Source organism: Ictidomys tridecemlineatus, chromosome 6 (genome assembly GCF_052094955.1).
Source record: "Ictidomys tridecemlineatus isolate mIctTri1 chromosome 6, mIctTri1.hap1, whole genome shotgun sequence".
NCBI lineage: Eukaryota > Metazoa > Chordata > Mammalia > Rodentia > Sciuridae > Ictidomys > Ictidomys tridecemlineatus.
This window is the reverse complement of record NC_135482.1, coordinates 98,746,142-98,774,086: the sequence shown is the minus strand read 5'-3', so window position 1 is coordinate 98,774,086 and position 27,945 is coordinate 98,746,142. Positions and strand designations below refer to the sequence as shown.

The 27,945-nt window shown below is 39.3% G+C and overlaps 1 protein-coding gene across 5 annotated transcripts in view; it reads left to right on the top strand.

Annotated features, from left to right (window-relative positions):
- Positions 1-453: 453 nt before the first annotated feature.
- The window catches only part of Rimklb (ribosomal modification protein rimK like family member B), a 77,729-nt gene continuing 50,237 nt past the window's right edge, over positions 454-27,945 (top strand). The window contains exon 1 of one of the 5 annotated variants that reach the window (XM_078015281.1): positions 454-655. Coding sequence is in view for 1 of the 5 variants with exons in the window: in XM_078015279.1 (XP_077871405.1) it covers positions 5,048-5,115 (68 nt within the window). In the remaining 4 variants the exon portion in view is untranslated. Of the gene's footprint in view, positions 656-4,777; positions 4,797-4,896; positions 5,116-15,258; positions 15,657-15,937; positions 15,959-27,945 lie in introns of those variants that run through there. The other 4 variants (XM_021720864.3, XM_078015279.1, XM_078015280.1 and 1 more) reach the window with 4 other exon arrangements.

Here is a 27,945-nt window from a genome sequence, read left to right as displayed (position 1 = left end):
GGGTTCGATCCTCAGCACCACATACCAACAAAGATGTTGTGTCCACCGAGAACTAAAAAATAAATTTTAAAAATTCTCTCTCTCCTCTCTCTCTCTCCTCTCTCACTCTCTCTTTAAAAAAAAAAAAAAAAAGATATGTTGAATAAATGTGGTATAAGAAGCATTTGATTTTTACACCGAGTTCCTGCACAGAACTCCTAAAATTCTTGGAATTTTCTGAGTGGTAGGAGTGTCTTTTGTTATTCATAACAAGCCTCTGATCTTGCACAATGATCACTCCTGGGTTCATGCTAATGAGATGATTTTAGTGTGGGCCCCTAGTAAACTTCAGGATTGGGCTGCTCTCCAGAAAGACTAAGAGATTAGAACGGGAACTTTCAGACCCACCCATCTACCTCCAAGAAGCAGGGAGTGGCTAAAGGTAAAGCACTATAAAATCTCTTGAACCAAGGAGGCTTGATGAACTTTGGGGTTGGTGAACTGAACCCATATTCCAGGAAGGTGGTGCATCCCAACTCCACCTAGGGACAGACTATCCTGTGCTGAGGACTCTTCTCAGACCCCACGTTCTACATACACTCTTCGGCCAGCTATTCATCTGGTTTTTGTTTTTTTTCTTTCATCTGTTCTTGATAATATACTCGATCATGAACTGGTAAGTAATGTGCTTTCTTTTTTTCTACCATATTATTCAGACAGTTGAGGAGGTCATGGGAATCCCCAGTGATAGCTTGCTTATAAGTCAGAGGTACCAAACTTGAGGTTTGCAGCTACTGTAGGTGGGACAGTTTGGTGGGATTAATCTCTTAATTTAGGGGATTTGACATAACTCCCAGGAGACAGAGTTGGTATGAATTGAACAACTAATTGCTGTCAGAATCCCTCAATGCAGAAGTAAAAACAACCTGGCACATCTGATTGTCAGAAGTGTTCTATATGAGCCTGGCACACCTTTAGTCCTAGCTACTCAGGAGATTGAGGCAGGAGGATGGCTTGAGTTTAGGAGTTCAGGGGACAACAAGGGTGACATAGTGAGGACCCCCCCACTTAAAAAGTCTTCTGAGTTAGAGTATAGAGAAACTTTGTTTCTTAGAATAAATAAAGACGTTATCAGCAAATTAAGAGGATTCTGAGCGTGAAGGGGAGAGACTGTATTTTCTAAAACCAGACACAAGAGGGCAACAAATAACTTCTACAGACAAGTTTAACTGTTCAGTTGCTGAATGTTAGTTAATGTAATTCCTGTAGCAATAATATTGGGCTATACCTAACAGTGTGAAAGACCCTTACAGACTAAGACCTGCCTCATCAATGATTTTTCTCCGATTGTCTTTGTGGTAAACACTTCGCAGCAGCCAGGCACGGTGGCACAAGGGCTCAGGAGGGTGAGGCCAGGAGAGACTGTATTTTCTAAAACCAGACACAAGAGGGCAACAAATAACTTCTACAGACAAGTCTTACTGTTCAGTTGCTTAATGTTAGTTAATGTAGTTCCTATAGCAAGAATATTGAGCTATACCTAACAGTGTGGAAGACCCCTACAGACTAAGACCTGCCTCATCAATGATTTCTGTCTGATTGTCTTTGTGGTAAACAGTTAGCAGCAGCCAGACACGGTGGCACAAGGGCTCAGGAGGGTGAGGCAGGAGGATCACAAGTTCAAGGCCAGCCTCAGCAGTTTAGAGAGATTATCAGTGAAGTGAAAAAGAACCAAAGTAACGCCATTTTGTTCTGACCTGACTCCATTTTATCCTTGCTTAAAATGTTTTCTTTTTCAGCCTCCTGAAAGATGTATCTATGTTGACAGTACAGTAGGATCTTCCCGTGTCCCTGATTATGGCCCTGATGTATAACAAAATGACTCTGAAATGTGTAATCAAAACAATTCTCTCTTGCAATCAAAATACGTTCCAACAGGGTCTTTCTGACCTAAATGTGTTCTTGTGGGTTTTGTCTCTATAAACTCTGTATTTCCAAAATTCAGAAGCTGGGAGTTCTTTGAGGCGTTAGCCTGCTTCCAGCTGCTTGCCTGGCATGCTCATTAAAGGGCCCTTTTTCCCTTTCAATTTGTCTTAATATGCTTGGTGGTTTGTAATTCTCACACACTCCATAATAATCAGCAATTTAGGGATACACTGTCTCAAAAATAAAAAGGGCTGGGGATGTAGCTCAGTGATAGAGCACCCCCTGGGTTTAATCCCCCCACAGATTAGATCATACACCTAAATGTAAATTCCCAGAAAGAGGAGGATAGTGTCAGGTGCCTATAATTCTAGCACCTTAGAGTCTGAAGCAGGAAGATGCCTTGAGCCTAGGAATTTAAACCAGCCTGAGAAACTTAGAGAGAGTCTGTTTCAAACAAAATAAAATAAAAACATTACAAAACTAGAAGATAAAAAAATCTATACCTACCTCCTGCCTCCAATATTTCTGCCTCAACCTCTCAAGTCACTAGGATTATAAGCATGAGTCAATCATATCCAACTCCCCTTTTTAAGGTGTGTGTGTGTGTGTGTGTGTGTGTGTGTGTGTGTGTGTATCTTCCTAAATTGTTCAGGCTGGCCTTGAGGTTGCATTCTTCTGCCTCAATCTCCTTAGTCCCTTGGGATTATAAACATATACCACTGTGCCTGAATGTGTTGTCTTTTTAATTTTGTATTCTACTTTGTTCATTGCTGATACAAAGAAAAACAATTTAGATTTATTTATCTATTTGTTTATTTGCAGTGCTAGTAATCAAATGCAGGGCCTTGCAGTTGTTAAGCAAGTATTCTTACACTGTGCTACACCTCCAGCTCCCTCCTTTTTGGAGAGCTTTATCACAGAGCTACATGCTCAGATTTTTAATTTTGACTTAGGGTCTTGCTAAATTGTTTAGGGCCTTGAATTTGTGATCCTTCTGCCTCAGCTTCCTGGTTTACTGGGATTACAGGTTACCACCGTGCCCTTTTAAATTTTGAGTCAGGGTCTCACTAAATTGCTGCAGATCATCCTGAATCGTTGAGGCTGACTTTGAATTTGCAACCCTCCTGCTTTAGACAAGGATTGCAAATTCAAAGTCAGCCGTCTCAACAATTCAGGATGATCTGCAGCAATTTAGTGAGACCCTGACTTGTACCACCACACCAAGCACCCACTGACTTTAAAAAGTTAATGTTTTGGGTTTAGCTACGTGGTGCGGCACTTGTCTAGCATATGTGAAGCCCTGGGCTCCATCTTCAGCATCATAAAAGACAAAGGAAGGAAAGAAGTTTTAAAAGGAAGTTAGTGCTTCTATAGTGTAACAGATATATGTACAAATGTATATAAAAATATAAGTGGCATGGTGCAGTGGTACATACTTATAATCCCAGAGGCTCCGGAGGCTGAGGCAGGAGGACCAGGAATTCAAAGCCAGCCTCAGCAATATCGAGGTGCTAAGCAACTTGGTGAGACCCGTCTCAAAATAGGATTGGGTATGTGGCTCAGTGGTTGAATGCCCCTGAGTTCAATCCTGGTACCCTCCCAACTAAATACTAGTTTTTAATTCTATGCAGATTCAGGGAGGGCTGTGTAGCCCTCCTAAAAATCAGTGGTTATGAAACTTTCATGCATCACAATTATCCAATGTATATCAAACTGAAGAGGTTTTTTTTGGGTTTTTTTTTTTTTTTTTTTTTTTTTTTTGGTACTGGGATGGAACCCAGGGGTGCTTAACCACTGAGCTACATTCCCAGTTTTTTGTTTTTTATTTTGAGACAGGGTCTTGCTAAGTTGCTTAAGGCCTGAAGAATCTAATTCCATCCCTGCAGATTTCAATTTGGTGTGTGTAGCATACTTTGCAATCACCTTCAGGTGATCCTGGCTCTGTCAGGTATTCTTACTAAATGTGAGTATGTATCTGAATCTCCTGAACGTGAATGGATGATAGCCAGATGCATACAGGATGATCAGTTAAATTTGAGTTTCAGGTAAATAACAGATAATTTTCAAAAATAGGTTATGTCTCATAAGGTAATATTTGAGGCAAAACATCTGTTTAACTAAAATCCAAATGATACTATCTCTCCAAGCATCAGAAAACATTTTCAAATTAGTAGCTGAATCTCCCTTGTGGCAGGTATTTGTCATGGTTATATACTTTGACTTTTAAAGAAAATTTCAAAGTGTATAATCTCATCAGGATTTTTCTCTTACTGATTATCCCCCTGAAACAAAAAGCTCAAGAGAAATAATATTACTGATCTCTGATATTTTACCATTTCACATCTCTTGCTGTTTCCTCCTCTGCTTCCCCTTTTCTTTTTAAGTTTGTTTCTCTGATTTTTGTCCAAGTTTTCAACAAAATAATTTTTTTTCAGAGCTCCCTCTTTCTCTCTCCCTCTTTTTTTCTTTCTCCCTGCTTTCTCCTCAAGCTTTCCAAGCCTACATTAAAATTTGTAGAAACTAGTTAGAGTACTAGAGACCAGCCTACAGTATCATGTTCCCGAAGGAGATTCTGTTCTGCCTGTTCTTTGGCTGAAGCAAGTTCCTGGTCAGGGCAAAAAGGAGCTTCAAGAAACAACAATTGCTTTGCTTTAAGGATCTGTTGGGAGAGTGATGGATGGCACTGCAGTTAGGACTTGCAGAGCTGCAGGAAAAGGAGGGGAGTCATTGCCAGGCAGCATGAGGGGAGGAGGTGTCTGGAAGAAAGAGCCAGTCAGGAAGAGCTTATGAAAGGGGTGGAGAATGCACTGCCTGTGTCTGCTGCCTGCAAGACCTTTCTGCAGACATTGTGTCTTTGTGAGCTGACTGCAGAGGCCATGTGCACGCACAATGTATGTGATGTATGTGTTGCTTCTTTCAGATCATGGGTCTGTGTGAACTGCTGACTACAAGAAACAGGAATGGATGTTGAAAAGATTTTGCAGTCAGAGTGCTTGTTTGTGGTTGTGTGGAATGTGTGACTGATTTTTTTGCCAAATGCACTGTTCTGATTCCAGCTCTGAAAGTTTAGTGGAAGTCTGGCAGACTAAGCCAAGACACAACAAAGTCAGAATTTAGAAGGAGATTATGGGGGCAACCTGAGATGGAAACCAAGAGAGAAGCTGTTGCAACAAGAGAAAAAGAGAGAAAGGGGGAACAAGAAAGCAGAAGGTAAAAAAAAAAATTCCTTCCTTAGAAAGGAAGAAATTTCAGAGGAGAAAGGAAAGAAATAATACATACTTCCAGATTTAGCACTAGACCCCCCTAGTTCTAGTACCTAGCTAGCATAGTTCGTCTCCCTCATATTCTTCTAGACATGGCTTATCCTGAAATATGTATATTAGAGGTATATTTTGGTTCACCGGGGGATATTTAAAATCTTAATTATCTAGAAAGGAGCATTACCAGTTCTTATATGAACAAAAAAGAGATTTTGTTGTTATTATAGAAAGGCTATTGGGCATGATGGAAGGACATCAGTTTTGGTCTAGGAATTCATTGAGCAGGATTAAAATATTTATTTCTGGTGATTAAAATAATGTGTGAAATGCATGACATTTCAAAAGCAGGGGTATTGAAATATACCCAATCTCCACGTGCAAAAACTGTTATTGTCATTACTTTTAAAAAATTTAATAGGTACCACCTAAACTTGGAATGAGAATTTAAATTAGTCATAGATTTTTTTTTTCCCAGATCTAGACAGGTAAACCAGACAGCATAACTTTTAATGTGGATGTGAGTTGAAGAGTCCTAGTTGGGAGTATCCCAGTTTTGATTTGTTGGCAAAAAACTAACTGTATTCTTAATTTCAAGTTTCAACCATTGTGATGTCCTGTTCCTAGCATTTTGCTCACTAATTTGTCTTTTGTTTCCTTCAGCCATCTTTTTCACTTTTTTTTTCTTTTTTTTTTTTTATCTGTCTCTCTCGGTTTGTTATCTCTTCCTCCATTTTACCCTGGATTTGAGGAATAGTTTCTTTACCTCGTTTCCTCATCCTTCTCTCCTTTGTCGAATCTTTCTTTTTTCATGTTTGTCCTTCTCCTCATTGCTTTCAAGGTGTCTTTGTCTCCAGCAGAGGGGGTCTGACCAAGACACTGAGGTAGGGACGTGGCCTGGGAGAGAACAGGGGAGAGGCTGGTCGGGAGGAAGTCAGGCTTCAGCTGTTTCTGCAATCAGCCTACAAAATCTGACCTACAGCCCTGCTCTGTAAATCCCACCCCACAGTCTCCCAGTCAAAGGGTCTCCACTTCTCCACCTTCAATTGTACCTCCCCCGCCCCCATGCCTCGGTGACATCATTCTCTACCAGCTGTGACTGTCAGAGACACTGACCTAGTTTTGGCCTCTCTATTAGGCACTAAACCCTGATTTTTTCCACTAAACTGAATTTTCTGCTAAACCCTTTATGTCCCAAAATGTCAGTGGGTTCCATTTTAAACCTCAAAACATTTTACAGTCTCCCACAACATAGTAGTTTACATGTCTGAAGTAAGAGAAAAAACTTAATGATAGGACTTTAGCAAATCCATTTGTGACTTAAATGGATTTATACATTATTCTTAAATAGAATCTACAAACGGGGTGGGGAAGCACAGGCCTTTAATCCCAGCATCTCCAAAAAACATGAGGATCACAAATGCTAGATTAGTCTCATCAATTTAGTGAGACCCTCAGCCATTTAGCAAGACCTTGCCTCAAAATTAAACAATTAAACTAAAGTTTAAAAGGCAGGGGACTGGAATGTAACTCATTGGTACATATCTCTAGGTTCAGTCTCTGGTGCAAAAAAAAAATTTTTTTAAAAATCAGAATCAATACATAGTGGGGCATTGTGGCACATGCTTGTAATCCCAGCAATTTTGGAGGCTGAGGCTGAAAGATCTAAAAGATATAGAGATGGGGATGTAGCTCAGTAGTAGAGCACCTCTGGGTTCAATCCCCACTATTGTAAAAACAAAAACAGATTAAACAAACAAAAAACCCTAAAACAAACAACCAAAACTACACATATTTGAGGAAATATACATTTATTAGTAATACTTTTTGTTAAATCCTATAGATGATGTTGTTTAATGGGTTCTTAGATTCTTTATGTGCAAATTCCAATATATGCATCACTATTTTTCAAATGTCTTTTTAAATGCTGTCATAGATAAGCCAAGACAGAAAGCAGTGATATTTAAATTAAATTTAAGAAGTGGGAAAACTGTCCACAATCAATTTTATGGACTTTGGTTGGATTACAAAAAGAAATGAAGCAAAGCTAGGCGTGGTGCCACATGCCTACAATCCCAGCCACTTTGGGAGGCTGAGGCAGTTCGAGGCCAGCCAGGGCAATTTAGAGAGACTGTCTTAAAAAAAAAAAAATAAAAAAGGGCTGAGGATATAACTCAGTGTTATCCTAGCATGTTTGAGACCTGAGGTTCAAACACCAGTATGGCAAAAAAAAAAAAAAAAAAAAAAAAGTTGAACAAAATGGTTGATAATCTGTACTTCTTAGCTGTCCACTTATAGCTGTTTGACTTTGGACAAGCTACTTAACCTCTCTGAGCCTCAATTTGCTCATTTATAAAGAGAAGATATTTAAATCCAATAATGGTATTAGGAGCATTAAAGGGCTTGCTATATATAAAAGCTCTTAGAGTCAGGTACAGTGTCATATGCCTGTAATCCCAGTGACTTTGGAGGCTCAGGTAGGAGGATTGCAAGTTTGAAGCCAGTCTCTGCAATTTAGCAAGTCCCTAAGCAACTTAATGAGACCCTGTCTCAAAAAAAAAAAAAAAAAAAATAGAATGTAGCTGAGTGTTAAAGCACACCTGGGTTCAATACCCAGTACTACTACTGCTACTACTACTATCTATAAATGTTAACTACCCATTCAGGGTGCTGCTGGTGGCATAGATGGTGACAAATCCTCACAGCCCTTATGTGGTTTGAATATTATAATTTCCATGGGTAGATTCCATGAATAAGTTGTCTACTAACTCAGCCATGTTTTTTTGCATCAAGTGAGGGGGTGGTCCTATGTTTTTGTTTTTTCTTTTCCCCTGCTTCAGTGGTTCCTCTATTTATGGGAGAACACAATGCCTTTCCAAATTTACTTATTCTATATTTTTCCACTCATTCTTCAAAGCTTTTATATTTATATTGAACCCAGAGGTGATTTACCACTGAGCTACATCCCCAGACCTTTTTATTGATTTTCAGGCAGGGCCTCAAAGTTGCTGAGGTTGCCCTCAAAACTGCAGTCCTCCTGCCTTAGCCTCCTGATTCACAGGTATTACAGGTGTGTGCCACCATGCCCTGCCCCAAATCGACATACTTTTAAAGATACTTTTGTCAACCATAGGTAACAATTCTCTTTTGAGGGAATAAGAAAATTTTTTTTTCTCGGAGTCATAGATGAGTGATAAATGCCCAGGAATATAGTTTTGATTTATAAGGCATGACATAGTTCTTTCTTAGAAGTTTCAGGAGCTTTTATAGTTATAAAAGAAAGTAGTAGTGTCATGCAGTAGGTGAAATTGAGGTTGGGAAATCTCTGCCATATGATTCAGATGTTTTTAACAATGCAGGGGAATCTTTTACAGTATTCTGACATTATCATATTCTTATCTTTAAGGTTGGTGGAAGCCTGAGATCCTAGAAGGTTAGTATACATTCCAAGAGTTTTATCTAGTCTCAGGAATGCTAGGTCAGAGATGGGGATTGATAGTATATAGCTATTAAAAGGGACTACACCCAACTCAGAATAACTTTAGCTCTTAATCTGCAACATCTCTTTATAATAATGATATTCTAATCAGTGAACCCTAGTCTGCATACTCTTAAATACAGATGCAGTTTCTTTTCTTTTTTGATACTAGTAGATTGAACCCAGAGGTGCTTTACCACTGAGTCACATCCCCAGCCTGTTTTATTTTTCATTTAGAGATAGGGTAGTGCTAAGTTGCTTAGGGACTCACTAAGTTGCTGAGGTTGACTTTGAAGTTGCCATCTTCCTACCTCAGCCTCCTGAGCCACTGGGATCCGCCCCCCTCTTTTTTTTTTTTTTTTTTGAAACAGGGTCTTTTGAAGTTGCTTAGGGACTTGCTAAATTGATGAGGCTGGGCTGGGGATGTGGCTCAAGCGGTAACACGCTCGCTTGGTATGCCCAGGTTTGATCCTCGGCACCACATACAAACAAAGATGTTGTGTCAGCCGAAAACTTAAAAATAAATACTAAAAATTAATTTCTCTCTCTCTCTCTCTCTCTCTCTCTCTCTCTCTCTCTCTCTCTCTCTCTCTCTCACTAAATTGATGAGACTTGACTCAAACTTGCAATTCTCCTGCCTCAACCTCCTGGGTTGCTGGGGAATTACGGGCATGTACCACCATGCCCATCCAGATGTAGCTTCTTTGGTGAACTTCAGTTCATATTCCTATGGACACTCAGGAGACCAGGAAATTATCACCAATGAGTTAATATCATTGACTTAATTTTTTCTTCTGGCAGAGAAGACTAATAATATTTGTTCAACCTTACAAGTTTGCTTGAGGCTACAGTGAGTTAATAAATGTTGAATTCTTTAAAGAAAACATTTTACAAATGGTCAGTTTAGTCTCTTTAAAGGCACTGTTTTCAAACTTTTCATGTGTCCAAGAATCACTTGATATGCTTATTTAACAAACACCCAGATTTTGGTAGGCTGGGGATATAGCTCAGTGGTAGAGAAATTGCCTAGCAACAAGAGGACCTAACTGGGTTCAATGCCCAACAGAGCTAGAGGGAAAAAAAAAAAAATGCAGATTTAGGTGGCTCAAGAAGTATAGCTAGACTGGCTGATTCAGAAGGTCAGAGGTGGGGGCCACGGAATCTGCATTTTAAACAAGCATCTCCCCTGTGATTCCTACGTGGTAGACAAAAAGAAATTTTACTGACAACCAGATGCAATTTAAGAAAGAAGGGGCAACCTACATCACCCCTTGACTTTCATTCAACTCCTTCTCTGATTCAGCCGCTGAATTCCTTTCCCCACCCCAACTCCTTTGTGTCTGGCATGGGCATTGTCTTAGCATAGTTAGAGAGGCACTGAGTTTAATGTGCAGAAATGGAGTGGAGGAAAAGGAGGAGGGATGTGGGTGGAGAAAGACTAGACTAGTGTTTAGCTATTCTAACAGCGAAGACTGTTGTTGTCGGGCTGGTTCTAGCCGGCTGGCTCCGGGAGAGGAAACAGCGGGGAGAGCTAGATTTACTGCAGCTGCCGCTACTGTTCTTATTTGCTAGTGAAGATTCTGATATAAGACACCCGCCACCTTTTTCTCTAGCCACATGAATTTTGCAGTAATCACATTAGACACTCCATAAAGAATACTATTAAATACTGAAATCAGAGGTTAAATTCCTATTTATAGTTCTCTTTACTAGTTTTCAGTCCTTTAGTTTTGATCAAATTCCAGCTTGTTTCCTTGAGACCCTGAAGGAAAAGATTGGTGGCAGATGGTGCCTCTGGGGCACTTAAAAGATTTTTGTTTGACCTGCCATCTAGAAAAAACAATGTTGCTCCTTATGTGTTTTTTTTTTTTTTTTTTTTTTTGACTGATGTATATATACACATAAGCACACAAGTAAAATCAGAGATTTGGGATTGGTCGGATCTGGGTAACTTTGTTGGGGGGAGTTGTTTTCATTAAACCCTGTTCCTGTGCCTTCCTGGTATCATCATGTTCTCTCACAACGTACTTTAAAAAAATACTTCTTGCTGCTATTGTATTCTAACCAGCTAATCTGATTAACTGAAATGGCTAGATAACGTGCACTTCAAACACAGCCAGATATAATTAATTTTAACATCACTGTTGGTTGTACTTTGGGGGGCACAATAGAATCCCCTGGAAAGCTTTAAAAAAATATTGCTCCCATACCAAGGGACCACTGTACCTATTAAAACTCATTTACTCCTTGTGATAGTTCAGTGAAGTAGGTAACTCTCCTCCCTTTTACAGGTTACTAGATGAAGATACCGGGAGGTTAAATTACTTCAGAAGATCATATAGGTGGTAGAACCAGAAATTCAATCCAGGCAGTCTGATTCTAGAAGTTATCACCTTAAGTTCTGTAACAGCTCTTAAAAGACTCTTAGTACTCTGAAGAAAGTCAGCAAGGAAAAACAAAACAAAACAAAAAAAACAGACAAGTGATGAAATTATATTGGCAGCAGATTAAAAGCACTGTATAGAAGCTATTGGCTGAAGTGACTGAGAAGGGGATATGACCTGAAAGAAGGTAAACAGGTTAGGACAGGTAAAGTACTTGATTCTTAGATCCAGACATCTGGCTTTAACTATTTTTGGAAGCTTTCCAATTGATTCTAATATATACATGAGAATAAGAGCAAAAAATCTGGAAGTGTTTTGGGTTAGGTAAAGAGTGAACTTTATGATCATCTCAAATTCATCACTTACCCATAGAGTTGTTCTCACTCTCAGAGACATACAATTAATATTAATTATTTGTATTATTACCACTCGTGTACACTTTGTATAATTTCTTCTCTATTGATAAGACTATTTTGCTATCAACTTGGATAATAATAGTCAATAATTATTGAGCAATTATGTTGTATGTTATGTTTGAGTTATTTCCTTAATCTTGTAATTTAATAAAGTAGTACTAATGAAGTCCTGATTTTTGCTGATGAGAAAACTTAGATTTATGGAAGTTAAACAAAAATCCCCTGCTGCTGAAAAGTTAAACCTGAATTTCTAATCAAATTTATCTGACATGAGGTTTATTTTGTTCCCCAAGGGATTCAGCTGATCTTAAAGCCTTCTGAAGAATATTAATTCACTGGTTAAATATGAGTGGTACATGATTAAGGCAAGACAAGCTACTTAAAGTATTTTTGAGTATATGTTGCTCTCCAAAGGACATAAAAACCACTCTTCTCTAAACATATCAACCATGAAGCCCCAAAGATTATAACTGAATTTATGTATAGCCTTTCTTGACTTTGGTATCCCAGTATGAAAATGGTAGAAATAATTTTCTCCCTGGTTATTTTATACAAAAAAAATGTGAAGTGTGAAATGATTATTATTTATGTAAATATATTTTTTTTAAAGAGAGAGTGAGAGAGGAGAGAGAGAGAGAGAATTTTTTAATGTTTATTTTTTAGTTTTCGGTGGACACAACATCTTTGTTTGTATGTGGTGCTGAGGATCGAACCCGGGCCGCACGCATGCCAGGCGAGCACGCTACCGCTTGAGCCACATCCCCAGCCCATATTTATGTAAATATTGTATCAATATAATGATAATGACACACAGTTTTAATCACATCATTGACTTTTTTAAAAACAGTCCTTTTTAAGGCTAGGGTTGTGGCTCAGTGGTAGAGCACTCGCCCCACGTATATATAAAATAAAGGTCCATTGACAACTAAAAATTTTTTAATAGTTCTTTTTTATGTCCCTTATTAACATATGTCAAAAACAATGTATAAGCCGGGTATAGTGGCACATGCCTGTAACTCCAGTGACTGGGGAGGCTGAGGCAGGAGGATCTGGAGTTCAAAACCAGCTTCGTCAACTTGGTGAGCCCCTAAGCAATTTAGTGAGACCTTGTCTCCAATGAAACAAAAAAAGAGCTGGGATGTGACTCAGTGGTGATGTGCCCCTGGTACCAGAAAACAAAACAAAACAAAAGCAATGTATATATAATAGGAATAATTTCAGTGTAGCATTACAACCAATGATACAACTCCCCCCCACCCCCCAACTGGGAATTGAATCCAGGGTCATGGTTACCACTGAACTAAATCCCATCCCTTTTTATTTCTTACTTTGAGTCAGGGACTCATTATTGCCAGGCTGGCCTTGTGATCCTCCTTCCTCAGCCTCCTGAGTTGCTGGAATAACAGGCATGTGTCATCATGCCCAGGTAATAATAGCATTTTTAAAAGGGCAGATGGCAAATAAATTAATAGTGTAATGTTCCCTAATCATAGTTTTAACATTAAAAACCACTTTTTCTGGAGGGTACATTGTTACCATGATGTGGATTCCATCATGTGGGACTGAAGGAACAAACTTAAGTATTATTGGTCCTCTGTGCAACGTTTGTCCTGTGTTATCTTTTGCTAGATTTTCATAGTGTTAATCTCCCTGTGATCAAGCTTTACTTGATCACAACTATTGGTCTGTGTCCCAGGAGGCTGAATAGAAAGAGTGGAAATCAATAATGTTGTATTTCTTTAGACTTTATCCTCTTTTGAAGGTATGTCATATACAACATTTGTTTTTCTAAACCTGTCCTCTGTGAGGATAGGCACTATTCTCCTTGGTTACTCTCAGTGGTATCACATATAGTAACAACAGTAAACTCTCATAATAGCTCTTGCTTTGTATCAGACACTGAGTAGTGTATATGGCTAATCATTCTGTATCCAAGAATTCAACAAATGTAGATTGAAATATTTGAAAAGAAATTGTCAGTACCAAACATATACTGGCATTTTCGTATCATTTCCTTAAATGATCCAGTGTGACAACTATTTACATGGCATTTATATTGTTAGGTATTTTAAGCAACCCAGAGATAACAAAGTATGTGGGGACATGCCTACATTGTATGCAAATTTTACTTGCAAATTTGTATTTGGGACTCAAACATCCTAATTTTGATATCCAAGAAGGGTCCTGGAGCCAGTCTCCTATTGGTTGAGAAAGAACTATGCATTATTAAATGAGTTAACTCATTTATTCCTTGTGAAAACTATGTGGAGTAGGTAACCATTTTTTTCTCACTTTTATAAGTTAACAGATGAAGTTTCTTTAGAAGATCACATAAGTAGTATAAACAAATCCAATCTAGGCAATCTGATTCCAGAAGTCATCACTCTAGGTTATTCAGCCGCTCCTCAAGGGCTTTTAGTTTCCTGAGAGAAATGAGCAAAAAGCAAGCAAACAAACAAAAAACCCCAAGATAGGTGATGAAATTATATTGGCAATAGATTGGGAAAGGAATGTGAACAGAAGTTATTGGCTGAGTTGACTGAAAAGGAGATGTGACCTGCAAAAAAGGCAGATCAGTTAGGACATTACTGTAGCTCACATCTGGGCTGATTATTTGGAAATTAATCTTTCATGGATAGAAGGGAGGTCATCTGCCTTTTTTATTTATTTACTTTTTTTTTGTACGGGGATTGAACTGACCGGCGCTTAACCACTGAGCTGCATCTCCAGCCCTTTCTTTTATTTTACTTACAGACAAGGTCTTGCTGAATTGCTTAGGTCCTTGCTGAATTGCTGAAGCTGGCTTTGAACTTGAGATCTTCCTGCCTCAGCCTCCCGAGCTGCTGGGATTACAGATATGCGCTACTAAGTCAGACTCATCCACCACTGTGGATTTTATTTGAGGTCTAGAAAAATTAGTAAGGTAGTCAAACATTCATAATTTTATCCTGCTTTGGACTATGTGCTTTTACTTCATTTTCATAGTTTCATAGAATTTACAGAATGTTCTTAAACATTTCGTCTCATTTCGTTCTCATCGGAACCCTGAAATACACTTTTGTCTTTTTATAACGAAGGCTGAGGGGAAGTTAGGTAATCAACTTGACCAAGGTTTACGCTGGTTTCCAAGTGGTAGAGCAGGTTCTGTCTGCCCTGGTAGATATCTTTCAACCTGCTAAACACAGTGTTTATGGTGTCGCTTTATGTGCCTCCATATACAATGACTTTGTGTGTACGCCGATATGGACCCTCTAGGTGCCCATCATCTTTGTCCCCAAATCTTCGCCTCCTGGAGGGGGCGACCGCGGTGGTGGTGGGGGCGGCAGGCGGCGGGCGCCGAGGTTGGGATGTGGGGACCAGACACTGCGCACAAGAGGCTGGTGGGCTCGCGCCAGGGCTCCCGTGGATGGCTGAAGCCTGAGCAGGAATGCGAGGGCGGGGAGGGCGTACAACGGAAGGGACTAATCTCGCGGTTTCGAGCTGGGAACCAACCTCGCCCCCCACCCGTTTCCCTCCTCAGCGAGAACGGTTTGGGGGCGGGTGGGAAAGCGCGTCCTCGGAGCGCTCTCGTGCTCCCTTCTCCCTCGCAGCGCGCGCACTCCATCGCTTTTCGGCTGCCCTGGAGGACCGCGATGGCTGCGAGCGCCGTCGCGGAGAGGGGAGGGAGAGTCGCGACGCAGGTGTCAGATCCGCTCGGCCCAGTTAGCTCGCTGTCCCGCCCCTCCTGCGGGCCGCCGCCCCCCGCCCGCCGAGCGGCCGCGCCAGGAGGGCGGGGCCGGGCGCGCGCCGGTCCTCTGTTCGCGGGCGGGGGGGGCGCGCGGCGCCTCGGTCTAGGGGAGCGCGGGGCGGCCTCCGCCGGCGTCGCGCGCGCTGTGTGTGTGAGCGGGGTCGCGCGCGCGCGCGAGCGACAGGCGAGTGAGGGAGCGAGGAGCGGCCGGGTGTGAGCGTGTGGGAGTGTGTGTGTGGGAGTGGGGGGTGAGGGAGAGGCTGACCGACCGCGAGGCCGTGAGAAAGTGGGCGAGGGTGCGAGGACGCCCGGCCAGGCTGCGGGAGCCGCGGTCGGCGGAGGAGAAAGGAGGCGGCTCCCGGCATCCCTCCCCCTCCCCCTCCCCCTCCTCTCCTCGACCGACTTCCAGCCGGACCCGCGGCCCGCGCTTCCTTGGAGGCCCCAGCCGGGTCCAGCCGGTCAAGAGCGAAGGAGGAGCCGCCAAGCCAGGTGAGCCTCCTCACGGTCGCCTCCCCGCTCGCGGTGGGGGCGTGAAGTGGGGCGCGGCCTCGCGGGCGAGCGGCCGCGGCCGCGGACGGGAGGGCTCCTAGAACGGGGGCTCGGCCGGGAGAGGGGTCGGCACCACGCGCGCGGGGCCCCGGGTCGCGGAGTCCGGTGGTAGCTGCGATGCCAGTCGGTGGAGAGCGGGGCAATACACGGTGGTCGCCTACGTGCGGGGAAGGGTCGACAGTGCGGGGTGCTGGAGACTGGGATAACTGACGGAGGGAGGCGGCGACCTCGGCGTGAAAGAAGTATGGTTTCCCCTGTCGGCGAGGGGGTGTGGTAACCCTGGGAATGCTTGCTGTAGTAAAACCTGCGGGTTGCTAACCAGTCCTCGGGCGTGTGGTAACCGCCCCTGCATCCCTGAATTCCGTAGCGTGACCCCAGCAGCTGGATAGCGTGCCACACACCCTGCAGTTACTATGTTCCTCCTAACGTGTGAATTTGAGATCGTCAGTCGTTTCGCGTTTTCCTTTGACAGTCCTCTGAATAAGAAGAGGATAATCAAATAATTACTTGTCTTGATTTTCTTTTAGAGCATTTGACTATGATATAAATACTCCCTCAAAAACCAAACCAAACAGAGTATAACTTTAGTCTGACTTATTTATCTCCGATCCCAGATTTGTAATCCCAATATTTTGTGAATAGAGACAGGGACTAATTCTGCTTTGAATGGGGTTCTACTAACAACGGTGCTAAGTTTAACTTAAGTGTAATTTTTTTTTTCAGTGTGCTGTTATTTCACCATTGCATATATTTTTACCCCACGTCATTGTGGTGTTTGGCTACATTCTAAATCTGTAAGGAAAGTGCAGAGGTAGCATATTTAATATACAAGATTTTTCTGTCCACTTGTGTGTTTATTGGTGGGCATTCTTATTAACTGTAACCATTAAAATTTAAATGTTCCTCAAATGCCTTTTTTTCCCCTTTCACAATATTGAATAGCTTAAATGTGATTTCTTCTCTTTTAAAGTGATTTCTTAAAAAACAATGAATTGGCAAAAGGTACTTATTTGGAATAAAACTTTGAAATTCCAGTCATGTAGGTTCAACATTGTTTTTTCTCCTTCCATATTTTTATTGATGAATTATAGTTGTATTAATGATGGGATTTATTTTTACATACTCATACATGCACACAATATGACAGTATAATTTGTCGACATTTATTTTATAGGTAATCCTCTACTTTTAAAAAAGTCAGTTGAATTTATTTTTTAAGAGTTATTTGGTTATATGTTAAAGGGGAGAACTATTTTTGTTTTGAGGTAATCTTACATTTCTACCTTTGATAATATATTTTCTTTTTTAATGTCTTTAATTTAGTTGTTGGTTTGGCAACATGCCCCCCCCCAATCTTTTCTCTATTTCCCTTCTTTTTCTTTCTTGTCTTCTCTTACTGTTTCCAGGTATTGAAGTTGCTTGTGGGGGGTGGGGGGGTGCAGTCTAATTCTGAGAACAGAGCCAAGAAGAGGAACAGCAAATTCAGTCACATGCAAGCCTCCCCTCATTTTTTTCAACACCCACTTTTCCTGCTTTGCCCCCTTGCAGTGGGTAAGAGGCTGAGTATCTAACCTGCAGCTCATTAGCTATCAGCTAAGATTCCAGTTGTCTTGGTTATAGTGTTTTTTAAAATTTTCTTTGATTCCCCATTGAACATACTCACATTAGTAATAGCATATGGTAGTGGAGGGGAGAGTGACAACAAGAAATTGTCCCTATTTTTTCTTTCCTCTCATTCAGTCTCCTTTTACTCTCCAGGGGGAAATTATACCAGCAAAATCTTAGAAACCTTCTATCCCTTCTCCGCCATATTGTAAAGAAACCCACTGAAGTGGATAGTCTTGTTTTCTCTGACCAGTGTATATGAACCGTGCCTTGGGCATTAGTTTGTTGGGGCACATAGAGAAACATACATTTTAAAATATCCCCCAATTTCTCCTTTCCCCAGTTTGTATCCACCTGGTGCTTGTTGCTGGGGCAAGTAATTACATTTATTCTCAAAGTTCCCTCCTTTGAACTAAGTAACTGATGGACCATGAACATTGGTAGAAACTGAAGGAAAGGGACAGAGCACAGCCAGTTGTTCCACACTTTGTGAAGGAGTAGTTTTTACCATCTTTATAGAGACACAGACAGTGAAAACGGGTGAAGGAAGAACTTTTGTGCCTACAAACAACAAGCGAAGAGAAAACTAAACATAAAGTAAGGAGGATGAGTTTTTTGTATGTTGCTTGACAACTGTTTGGGGGCATTTTAATGATGTAGATGTGCAGACTTTTATGGAAGATGAGTTTACAAGGAATATTTTGCCAGCATATGAGAAAAAGTCTTTAGAAAATATAATAGTTTTATTTTAAAATTTGAGGGAGAAGATTGTGCAAGGAACAATAAAATAGGTATTATTTTCAAATGTAAGATGTGTTGAGGTGCAATTTTCTCAAGAGAGGTTGAGTGTTGTGGATGTTGGGGAAATTGTCGTTTATTATTTGGAATTTTCCTGCTTGTCATTAGGATTATTAAGAAATACCATAGTGCCTCAGGATTTGTACATAACATTTTAGATACATGTACCATAGGTATCTGTGTATGTTTTAGGTTTGCAGAAAAGATCTTTCTAGCTTCATAGTATATTCACTAATGCCATAGTGATGTATTTAAGTTTTCTTTTCTATTTTTCTTTTCTTCTCAGTTGTCTTGGAGGAGAAAAGTCACAGAGCTAGTCTTTTCAATTCCCTTAGAGGCTGGTCTACACAGAACCCATCTGCTTATCTTTTTTTCAATTAACGAAATTGTGTTTTTTATTTTTACCCCTAAATTTAACTGTTAACAAAGTTATTTATTTCAGGATGAGTTGTGATGATAATGGAAAGTAATTTTAGATTTGCTTTTCTTTCTTTTTTTAAGAGAAACAAATTATGAATTTTGACAGCAACATTTAGATCTTACCGCAGTATGCATTTGCTTGGTGCTTAACATTGAAAATACCTGTTGATATTTGATGCTATACGATTTGATACAGCCAACTGTTAAAAATAACTCAAAATAACTGTGGTCTTTAGCTTGTCAGTCTGTTATATATCATGTTCTTTGCTGACCATTGGATAACAGCCGAGAATAACACTAATGTATGTTTTGTCTTGGTGGATTTTTGCAGTCTATTTCTCATTGATCGTATACTTTTTTATCTGTCATTCAGTTTTTCCAGCAGTGTCTGGAAAAGTCTGCGGTTCTCATGAAATGTATACCAATTTGTCAGTTGAGTTGGCAAAACAAAAAGTTGTTTAAATGTTTACATTCCTTATTAATTTTACTACTTTCCCCCCTCCAAATAAGTGATATGCCACTAAATTGTGACCAAAAAATGTAAAACTTCACATTTGTTAAATGTTTTCACTCTGCATTCATCTCCTTACATTCCATTTCTTCTTTCTTTTCCTTCTAATACTATCTTCATTTTTTAAAAAAATATTTTTTCAGTTGTTGATTGACCTTTATTTTTATTTATTTATATGTGGTGCTGAGAATTGAATCCCAGGGCCTCACATGTGCTAGACAAGTGCTCTACCATTGAGCTACAACTACAGCCTACTATCTTCATTTTTTTTTTGGTACCTAGGATTGAACCTGGGGTGCTTAACCATTAGCTGCATTCTGAGCCATTTTTATTTTTTGTTTTGAGACAGGGTCTTGCTAAATTCCTGAGGCTGGCTTTGAGGAAATCCTCTTGCCTCAAACTCCCACGCTGGGGTTATAGGCATGCATCACCTCACCCAGTTAGCTTCATGTTCTTAAAAATAAGGTTTCAAATAAAACATGGAATTGCAATATAAGATCAGATGACTTCTTTCTTACTACTCTGCTTTCATTTGGTGTGACATTAGAGTTTTGGTACTTTATCAGAAAGCTGCATCATGAAAATTGCTGTAGATTTGCCCAAGTAGCAACCTTGAAGTTCTTACCTTGATGCTTTGGAATGATCAGTTGTTAGCCAATTCCTTTAACATGTGATTTAGTTAGCCATGCCTTGGGCTTGTGAAAATGAGAAGATTGCTAATTTCTTTTTTAGAAATATAGTAATGACTGGAAAGAAAGTTTGAAGGTCTAATACATCATGTTAAATGTGAGGAACTTTGATTTGTACTGTGCATTTTATCTTGTAACATTTTTCAAATTTTATGCCATGTTTCAGATATACTTTTATGTATTTTTCTTGCAGGGGGTGGGGGGGTACCATGGATTGAATTTAGGAACACCTGATGACTGGGCTTCATCCCCAGCCCTATTTTGTATTTTATTTAGAGATAGGGTGTCAAGAGTTGCTTAGCACCTCGCCATTGCTGAGGCTGGCTTTGAATTTGAGATCCCTTTGCCTCAGCCTCCCAAGCTGCTGGGATTACAGGTGTGCGCTACCACACCTGGCTACTTTTATGTATTTTTCCTCTTGAGTGAAATTAGAAATTTTATTTTGACTCAAGACCCCCTCCCCCATCTTTAAGTTTAGAATGTTTTGAATATTCTAGATAATCTGGGGAATTCAGTAACTAAGCTATAGATAATTAAGTAAAAGTTAACATTTTTCTGACTGTAGCTGAAAATGTGCAAAATTTAGCAGTTAACTTTCATGGGTTTTTTTTTTTTCTTTTAGTTTTCTTTATTGTGATAAAGTACTCAGAAAATTTACCATTTTAACCATTTTTAGGTATAAAGTTCAGTAACATTAAACATATTTATATTGTTGTACAACCATCCCCATCTATTCCAGAACTCTTATCTTGTATAACTGAAATTCTACCCATGAAAAAAAGCCCCATTTCCCTTAATCCCCAGCCTCTGGTCACTACCGTTCTATTTTCCATGTGTGACTTTTTTTTTTTTGTACCAGGGATTGAACCCAAGAGTGCTTAACCATTGCAATATAAGATCAGATGACCATTGAGCCACATCCCCGGCCCTTTTAATTTAAAGATAGGGTCTTGCTGAGTTGCTTTAGGACCTTGCTAAACTGCTGAAGCTGGCTTTGAACTCATGATCTTCCTGCCTTAGCTTCCTGAGTGGCTGGGATTACAGACATGTGCCATTGTGCCCAGCATGTCTACTTTTTTAAAAAATATTTTTAAAATTTTTTTTCTTTTTTTTTTTAGTTGTCAGTGGATTTTTATTTTATTTATTTATATGTGGTGCTGAGAATTGAACCTAGTGCTTCACACATGCTAGGAAAGCACTGTACTAGTGAGCCCCAATCCCAGCCTGTGACTACTCTTGATAAGTGGAAATCATGCAGTATTTATCTTTCTATAATTGGATTATTTCACTTAGCATAATGTCTGCAAATTTCATCCAGATTATAGTATGTATCAGAATTGTGTTCCTTTTTAAGTCTGAATAATATTCCATTTCATATACATGATCCCAGCTTGCTTATTCATGTGTCAGTGGACTTTTTTTGGGTTGCTTCTACTTTGTAGCGATTGTGCATAATGCTATTGCAAACCCAGGTGTACAGATATGGAGAGACCCTGCTTTCAATTCTTTTGGGTATATATCCAAAGGGGAATTGCTATATCATATGGTAATTCTATTATTTTTTCCACATTTTTTTTAGTGCATTACAGTTGTATATACTGATGGATCTGTTTTTAATTTTTTGAGGAACAATCATAATATTTCTGCAGTGCCTGAACCATTTTATATTCTCATTAGTGGTACACAAGGGTTCTTCTTTACCTATATCCTTACTTGTATCTGTATCCTTACCAACACTTGATATATATATATATATATATTAATAGTAAGTATTCTGATGGGTATAAGGTGGTAGTATCCCATTATGGCCTTTCGGGGGTAGGTGCAGTAGTGTCTATTTGCATTTTTCCAGTGATAAATGATGTTAAATGTCTTACTCATGACATTTAGCATCAGGTATTTTTAGCTTTATATGCATGTTGACACTATTTTTTTGTCATGGTGTCTTTAGAGTACTTACGAGACAGTTTTAATATTAATTGAACAGATTACTTAGTCTTGTATACTTAGTAGTTTATATTCTTAGCTTATGTGGGATTGTGACTAATTTTTTACTTAGAACAGTTTGTATAGAAATATGTCTACATATATTTTTTTTATTTCCTGAGTATAGAAATATGTCTCAGGGGTGTGTGTGACCTGCACAATAAATGTGATAAACACTGGTACCACTTTTTGCCGCTGATATACAATACTTAATGATGTCAAGGGAATGATTTCCTATGGCACTCTTTTTTTTTTTTTTTTTTTTTAATTATTACCGGGGATTTAACTCAGGGTCAATTTTTACCAGGGATTTACACTGAGTTACATCCTCAGCCCTTTTTCTTTTTTATTTTGAGACAGTCTCAATAAATTGCTTAGGGCCTTGCTTAAGTTGGTGAGGTTGGCCTAAATTTGCAATTTGCAAATTTGCAATCCTCCTGCTTCAGCCTCTTGAGTCACTAGGGTTACAGATATGTGCCCCTGGTCCTGCCTTCCAGTGACTTTTGAACAGGTATGATAGGGTATAAATGCTATGGTTAAATACATTGCAGTGACCTAAGCCAGATGTGGTGATACACACCTGTAATCCCAGTGACTCAAAGCTGAGGCAAGAGGATTGCAAGTTTGAGGCCAGACTCAGCAATTTAGCCTCTATTTCAAAAAATAAAAAAGCAGCATCTGCTTGACTGTCCTGTCTCTGGATTGAACAGAGAGTTACAGCAAGAGTCATTATACCACTCCTTCTGCCTCTCTTCTTTTTTTAAAAAATTAATTAATTTTAATTAGGTATATATGACAGCAGGATGCATTTTGATTTATTGTTCACAATTGCAGCACAAATTTTAATTTCTCTGATTGTACACAATGTCACACCATATGTGCAGTCATACATATATCTAGTGTAATCATGTGCATCTTATTCCACCATCTTTCCTGCCTCCATAACCCCTTCCCACCCCTCCTTCACTTTGCCCAAAGTTTCTCCATCTTTCCATACTCCCCGTATCCCCATTTTGGATCAGCATGCACTTATCAGAGAGAACATTCAGTCTTTTGGTTTTTGGGATTGGCTTATTTAGCTTAGCGTGATATTCTCCCAACTCCATCCATTTACTTGCAAATGCTATAATTTTATTCTCTTTTAATGCTGAGTAATATTCCATTGTGTATATATACCAGTTTCTTTATCCATTCATCTATTGTAGGGTATCTAGGTTGGTTCCATAGTTTAGCTATTGTGAATTGAACTGCTATGAACATTGATGTGGCTGCATTGCCTATAGTATGCTGATTTTTAGTCCTTTTGGTATAGATGGAAGAGTGGGATAGCTGGGTCAAATGGTCGTTCCATTCCAAGTTTTCTAAGGAATCTCCATACTGCTTTCCAGATTGGTTGCACCAACCTGCAGTCCCACCAGCAATGTATGAATGTACCTTTCCCCCCACATCCTTGCCAGTACTTATTGTTGTCTGATTCTTGATAATTGCCATTCTGACTGGTGTGAGATAAAAGTAGTTTTGATTTACATTTCTCTGATTACTAGAGGTGTTGAATATTTTCATGTATTTGTTGATCACATGTATATCTTCTTAGAAGAGTCTGTTCAGTTCCTTAGCCAATTTATTGATTGGGTTTTTTGTTTTTTGGTGTTAAGTTTTTTGAATTCTTTATATACCTGGAGATTAGTGCTGTATCTAACGTGTGTGTGGCAAAAATTTGCTCCCATAATGTAGGCTCTCTCTTCGCCTCACTGATTGTTTCTTTTGCTGAGAAGTTTTCCAGTTTGAGTCCATCCCATTTATTAATTCTTGATTATTTCTTGTGCTTTAGGAGTCTTGTTAAGGAAGTCAGGGCGTAATCCGTTGTGATAATGATTTGGGCCTGTGCTCTTTTTAATTAACAGGCTGTGGAATATAACTCCTCTTGATATATCCACTCCACCATTGCTTACGTGTCAAGGAAGATGAACATCCTGGTTGGTGTAACATTACATAGGGCAGAGAACAGGGAGAGAAAACATGGAGGATGATCATAGTAGCTTTTGTTTCTAACAATTTGTTATCCTGGCTACTGATGGCAGTGCTCACAATTGGCTCTGGTGGAAAAAACATGTTATTATCTATGATCAAAGCTTTATTATGGTGCTTTATAAAGAATTCTGTCAAATAAAATTTCTTAATTAAGTATTACCCAATAAATAAATAGAATAGGGGTTGTATCTCAGGTGGTAAAGCACCTCTGGGTTCAATCTCTAGTACCAGAAAAATAAAAGATTCAATGGCCTATAACAAAGAATCCCCAAATACTATAAACAAGATAGAAATATATTTCTTTCTCCTGCAAAGAGAGGGAATACAAGGCCCTGATTTTGTGCAATTGTCAGGGTTCAAGTTCTTTCCAACTCTAAGGTTGACCTCTGTTTTGATGAGTACAGATGATTGCCAGAGGTGTAGCTATAACATTCATATTCCAGATACAGGATGAAAGAAGGACCAAAGAAGAGTATACCTTTTGAGTATGTTTTCTGGAAATTGCAACACAATACTTTTGCCCAGATTGCTTTGCTCAAAATTTAATTATATGACCACATCTAATTATAAGGAAGCATGAAGAACATAGTCTGTTACATGACATTATGGTCAACTAAATATTAGGTATCACTAGGTACAGGGGTGCATGCCTGTAACCCCAGGCAAAGGTGGGAAGATTGCAAGTTTGAGGCTAGCCTAAGCAACTCAGCAAGACCCTGTCTCAAAATTAAAAATAAAAGAGGCTGGAGGGAGACGTGACTCAGTGGTTAGGCACTCCTGGGTTCAATCTCCAGTAACCTCCCTCCCTTTAAATTATTACTAAGGAAGTAGTAGTAGAAAATAAAATATTGGGAGACAGGACATTTGGCAATCTTTGTCATAAAAGGTGTGGAATTTAAAGTCACCCTAGCTCTACCACTTTCCAGTTGTAACCTTAGACATACTATCTAGATTAGCTTCACTGCAAATGAAGATTGTAATATTTCAAAGAGGCGTCTGTGAGGATCAAATAATACAAATAAACATTGTATTTGAAATACATATTCACTCAAATATAAGTTTATTTTCTTTATCCAAATTCCCTTTGATGTCTTTATGTATAGTAGAAAAGAGTACAAAAAATCAGGAAAAGATCCCAGTTCTGGCTTTACTGTTGAATCTTGGGCTGGTCTTTAACATGTGGCCTGAGTTCCTCATATAATTATTGTATTATGTACTGATTAAATGAGAAAATATAAAATGTATGGTGAAAGTATTTTTATGAAATGTAAACAAAAAAAAAATTTTTTTAAATAGTACCAAGGGGCTGGGGATGTGGCTCAAGCGGTAGCGCGCTCGCCTGGCATGCATGCGGCCCGGGTTCAATCCTCAGCACCACATACAAACAAAGATGTTGTGTCCGCTGAAAACTAAAAAATAAATATTGAAAAATTCTCTCTCTCTCTCTCTCTCTCTCTCTCTCTCTCTCTCTCTCTCTCTCTCTCCCTCCCCCCCTCCTTCTCTCCCCCCCCTCCCTCCCTCCCTCCCTCCCTCCCTCTCTCTCCTCTCTCACTCTATCTTAAAAAAAAAAATAGTATCAGGGATTGAACCACAGGATCACTTAACCACTGAGTCACATCCTTATTTCCCCCCACCTTTTTAAATGTTTTTTTATTTTTGAGACAGGGTCTTACTAAGTCCTTAGGGCCTTGCTAAACTGCTGAGGTTGGTCTTGAACTTGCAATCCTCCTGCCTTAGCTGGAATTACAGGCGTGCACCACTGAGCCTGGCAAATGAAAATATTTTTAACTTCTCACTTGTGTGCATTGTTTTGCATTTCTCCTAAATGAGTTTCTTTGAAAAAGTGGAAACTATAGGTACTTATTCACGGTTTTCTTTTTTTTTTAAATTTGTTCTTTTTAGATATACATGACAGTATATAAAAATATTTATATTTTAGTTATAAGTGGACACAGTATTTTTATGTGGAACTCTGCCTCACACATGCTAGGCAAGCGCTCTACCTCTAATCCACAACGCCACCCTAGTAGAGTGTATTGTGACATATACATACATGGAGTATAACTTATTCTAATTAGGATCCCATTCTTGTGGTACATGATGTGGAGTTATACTGGTCATGTATTCATATATAAGCATAGGAGAGTTTTTGTCCAGTTGGTTCTACTGTCTTTCCAATTCCATCCTTCCTCCCTTCCCTTCATTCCTTTTGTCTAATCCATTGAATGTCTATTCTTCCCTTCCCTACTCTCCCTTGTTGTGTGTTAGCATCTCCATATCCGAGAGAGTATTCGGCTTCTGGCTTTTGGGGACTGGCTTATTTCACTTAGCATTATAAGTCTCCAGTTTCATCCATTTACTGGCAAATGCCCTAATTTCATTGTTTCTTTATGGCTGAGTAATATTCCATGTGTATGTATGTCATATTTTCTTTATCCATTCATCCTTTAAGGAGCAGGTTGTATGTTGGTTCCATAGTTTAGCTATTGTGAATTGAGCTGCTACAAACACTGATGTTCCTGCATCACAATAGTATGCTGATTTTAAGTCCTTTGGATATATACCAAGGAGTGGGATAACTGGGTCACATCTTTTTTTTTTTTTTAACACAGGGGTATTTTACTATTGAACCGTCTTTTTTTTTATTCATTTTTTTTAAAGCTAACCTTTTTTGGGGGTGGGGTACTCAGGGGCATTAAACTACTGAGCCATATCCTCAGCCCTTTTTGTATTTTATTTAGAGATAGGATCTCACTGACTTGCTTAGCTTTTTCTAAGTCTGGCTCTGAACTCTCCATCTTCCAGCCTCAGCCTCAGCCTCCCAAGCCCATGGGATTACTGGCATGTGCCACCATGCCCAGCTAAAACTAACCCTTTTTTTTAATTAAATATTTTTAGTTGTAGATGAACACAGTGCCTTTATTTTATTTATTTTCATGTAGTGCTGAGGATTGAACCCAGTGCCTCGCACATGTGAGGCAGGTGCTCTACCACTGAGTTAGAAACCCAGCCCCCCTTTTTATTTTGAGACAAGGTCTTGATAAATTGCTAAGGCTGTCCTCGAATTTGTAATCTCCTCTTGTCTCAGCCTTCCAAGTTGTTGGGATTATAGATGTGAGCCATTGAGTCCAACTTTATCTACATATTTCTAAGTGTTGCCTTTCCTTAATTACCTTTTCTGCTTTTGTGTAAACATTTGTGTTTTTTTTTTAAGTTGCAGATGGACACAATATCTTTATTTTATTTTTAAATGGTGTTAAAGCTCAAACCCAGTGCCTCATGCATGCCAGGCAAGCGCTCTACCACTGAGCCCCAGCCCCAGCCCTAAACATTTCATATTTTACCAGTCTTTTGATAAAGGGACCACACTGAGTTTGGATAGAAAAATGGTTATGTATATAATCATGTGTACAGCTGCCTTTAGGGGAAAAAATGTATTATAAGAACTATCTGAAAGGAGAAAATAAATGAATGTAGAATGAAACTTTTAGAAATTATATGTTTGCTCTCTTTTTGAAGTATACTCTTGAGTGTAAGGGGATATTAGTGGTCATACATTTCTTTTCTATTTCTGTTTAAGTTAACTTTGATTAATATCTAGTGTCATGCTCCTTATTTTTCAGCATCCTATCTACCTTTAAATTAATGTGGTATTGGGCATAGTGATGCGTGCCTGTATTCCCAGCAACTTGGGAGGCTGAGGCAGGAAGATTACAAAGTTAGTCTCTGCAATTTAGTGAGATCCTATCTCAAAAAACAAAATGGTCTGAGAGTATGGCTCAGTGGTTGAGCACCCCTGGATTCAATCTATTACAAAAAAAATAAAATAATGTGGTAAGGAAAATGGCATTTTATAGACTTAAAAACATCTAAATCAAGTGATATTATTTTAAATGACAATAAGATTACATAATAATTTTCTAAGTTTCAAAGGGACTTTTCTTTTGTGTGGTCATATATTGGTGAACATTTTTAGTGGACATGAGATAACTGAGCCATCACTTGATTATTTCTGAGACTCTACCCCTGAGATTTCAATGTGTTATTAATTTTCTGCATCTTTCATTATATTTTTTTATTTTCAGTTTTTTATTGGTGTGTTATGTAATAGTGGGTTTCAGTATGCTAAATTAGCATAATTTGATCAGTCTCATTCCCTAGGACCTCCCTTTCCCACCCATCCTCCTCT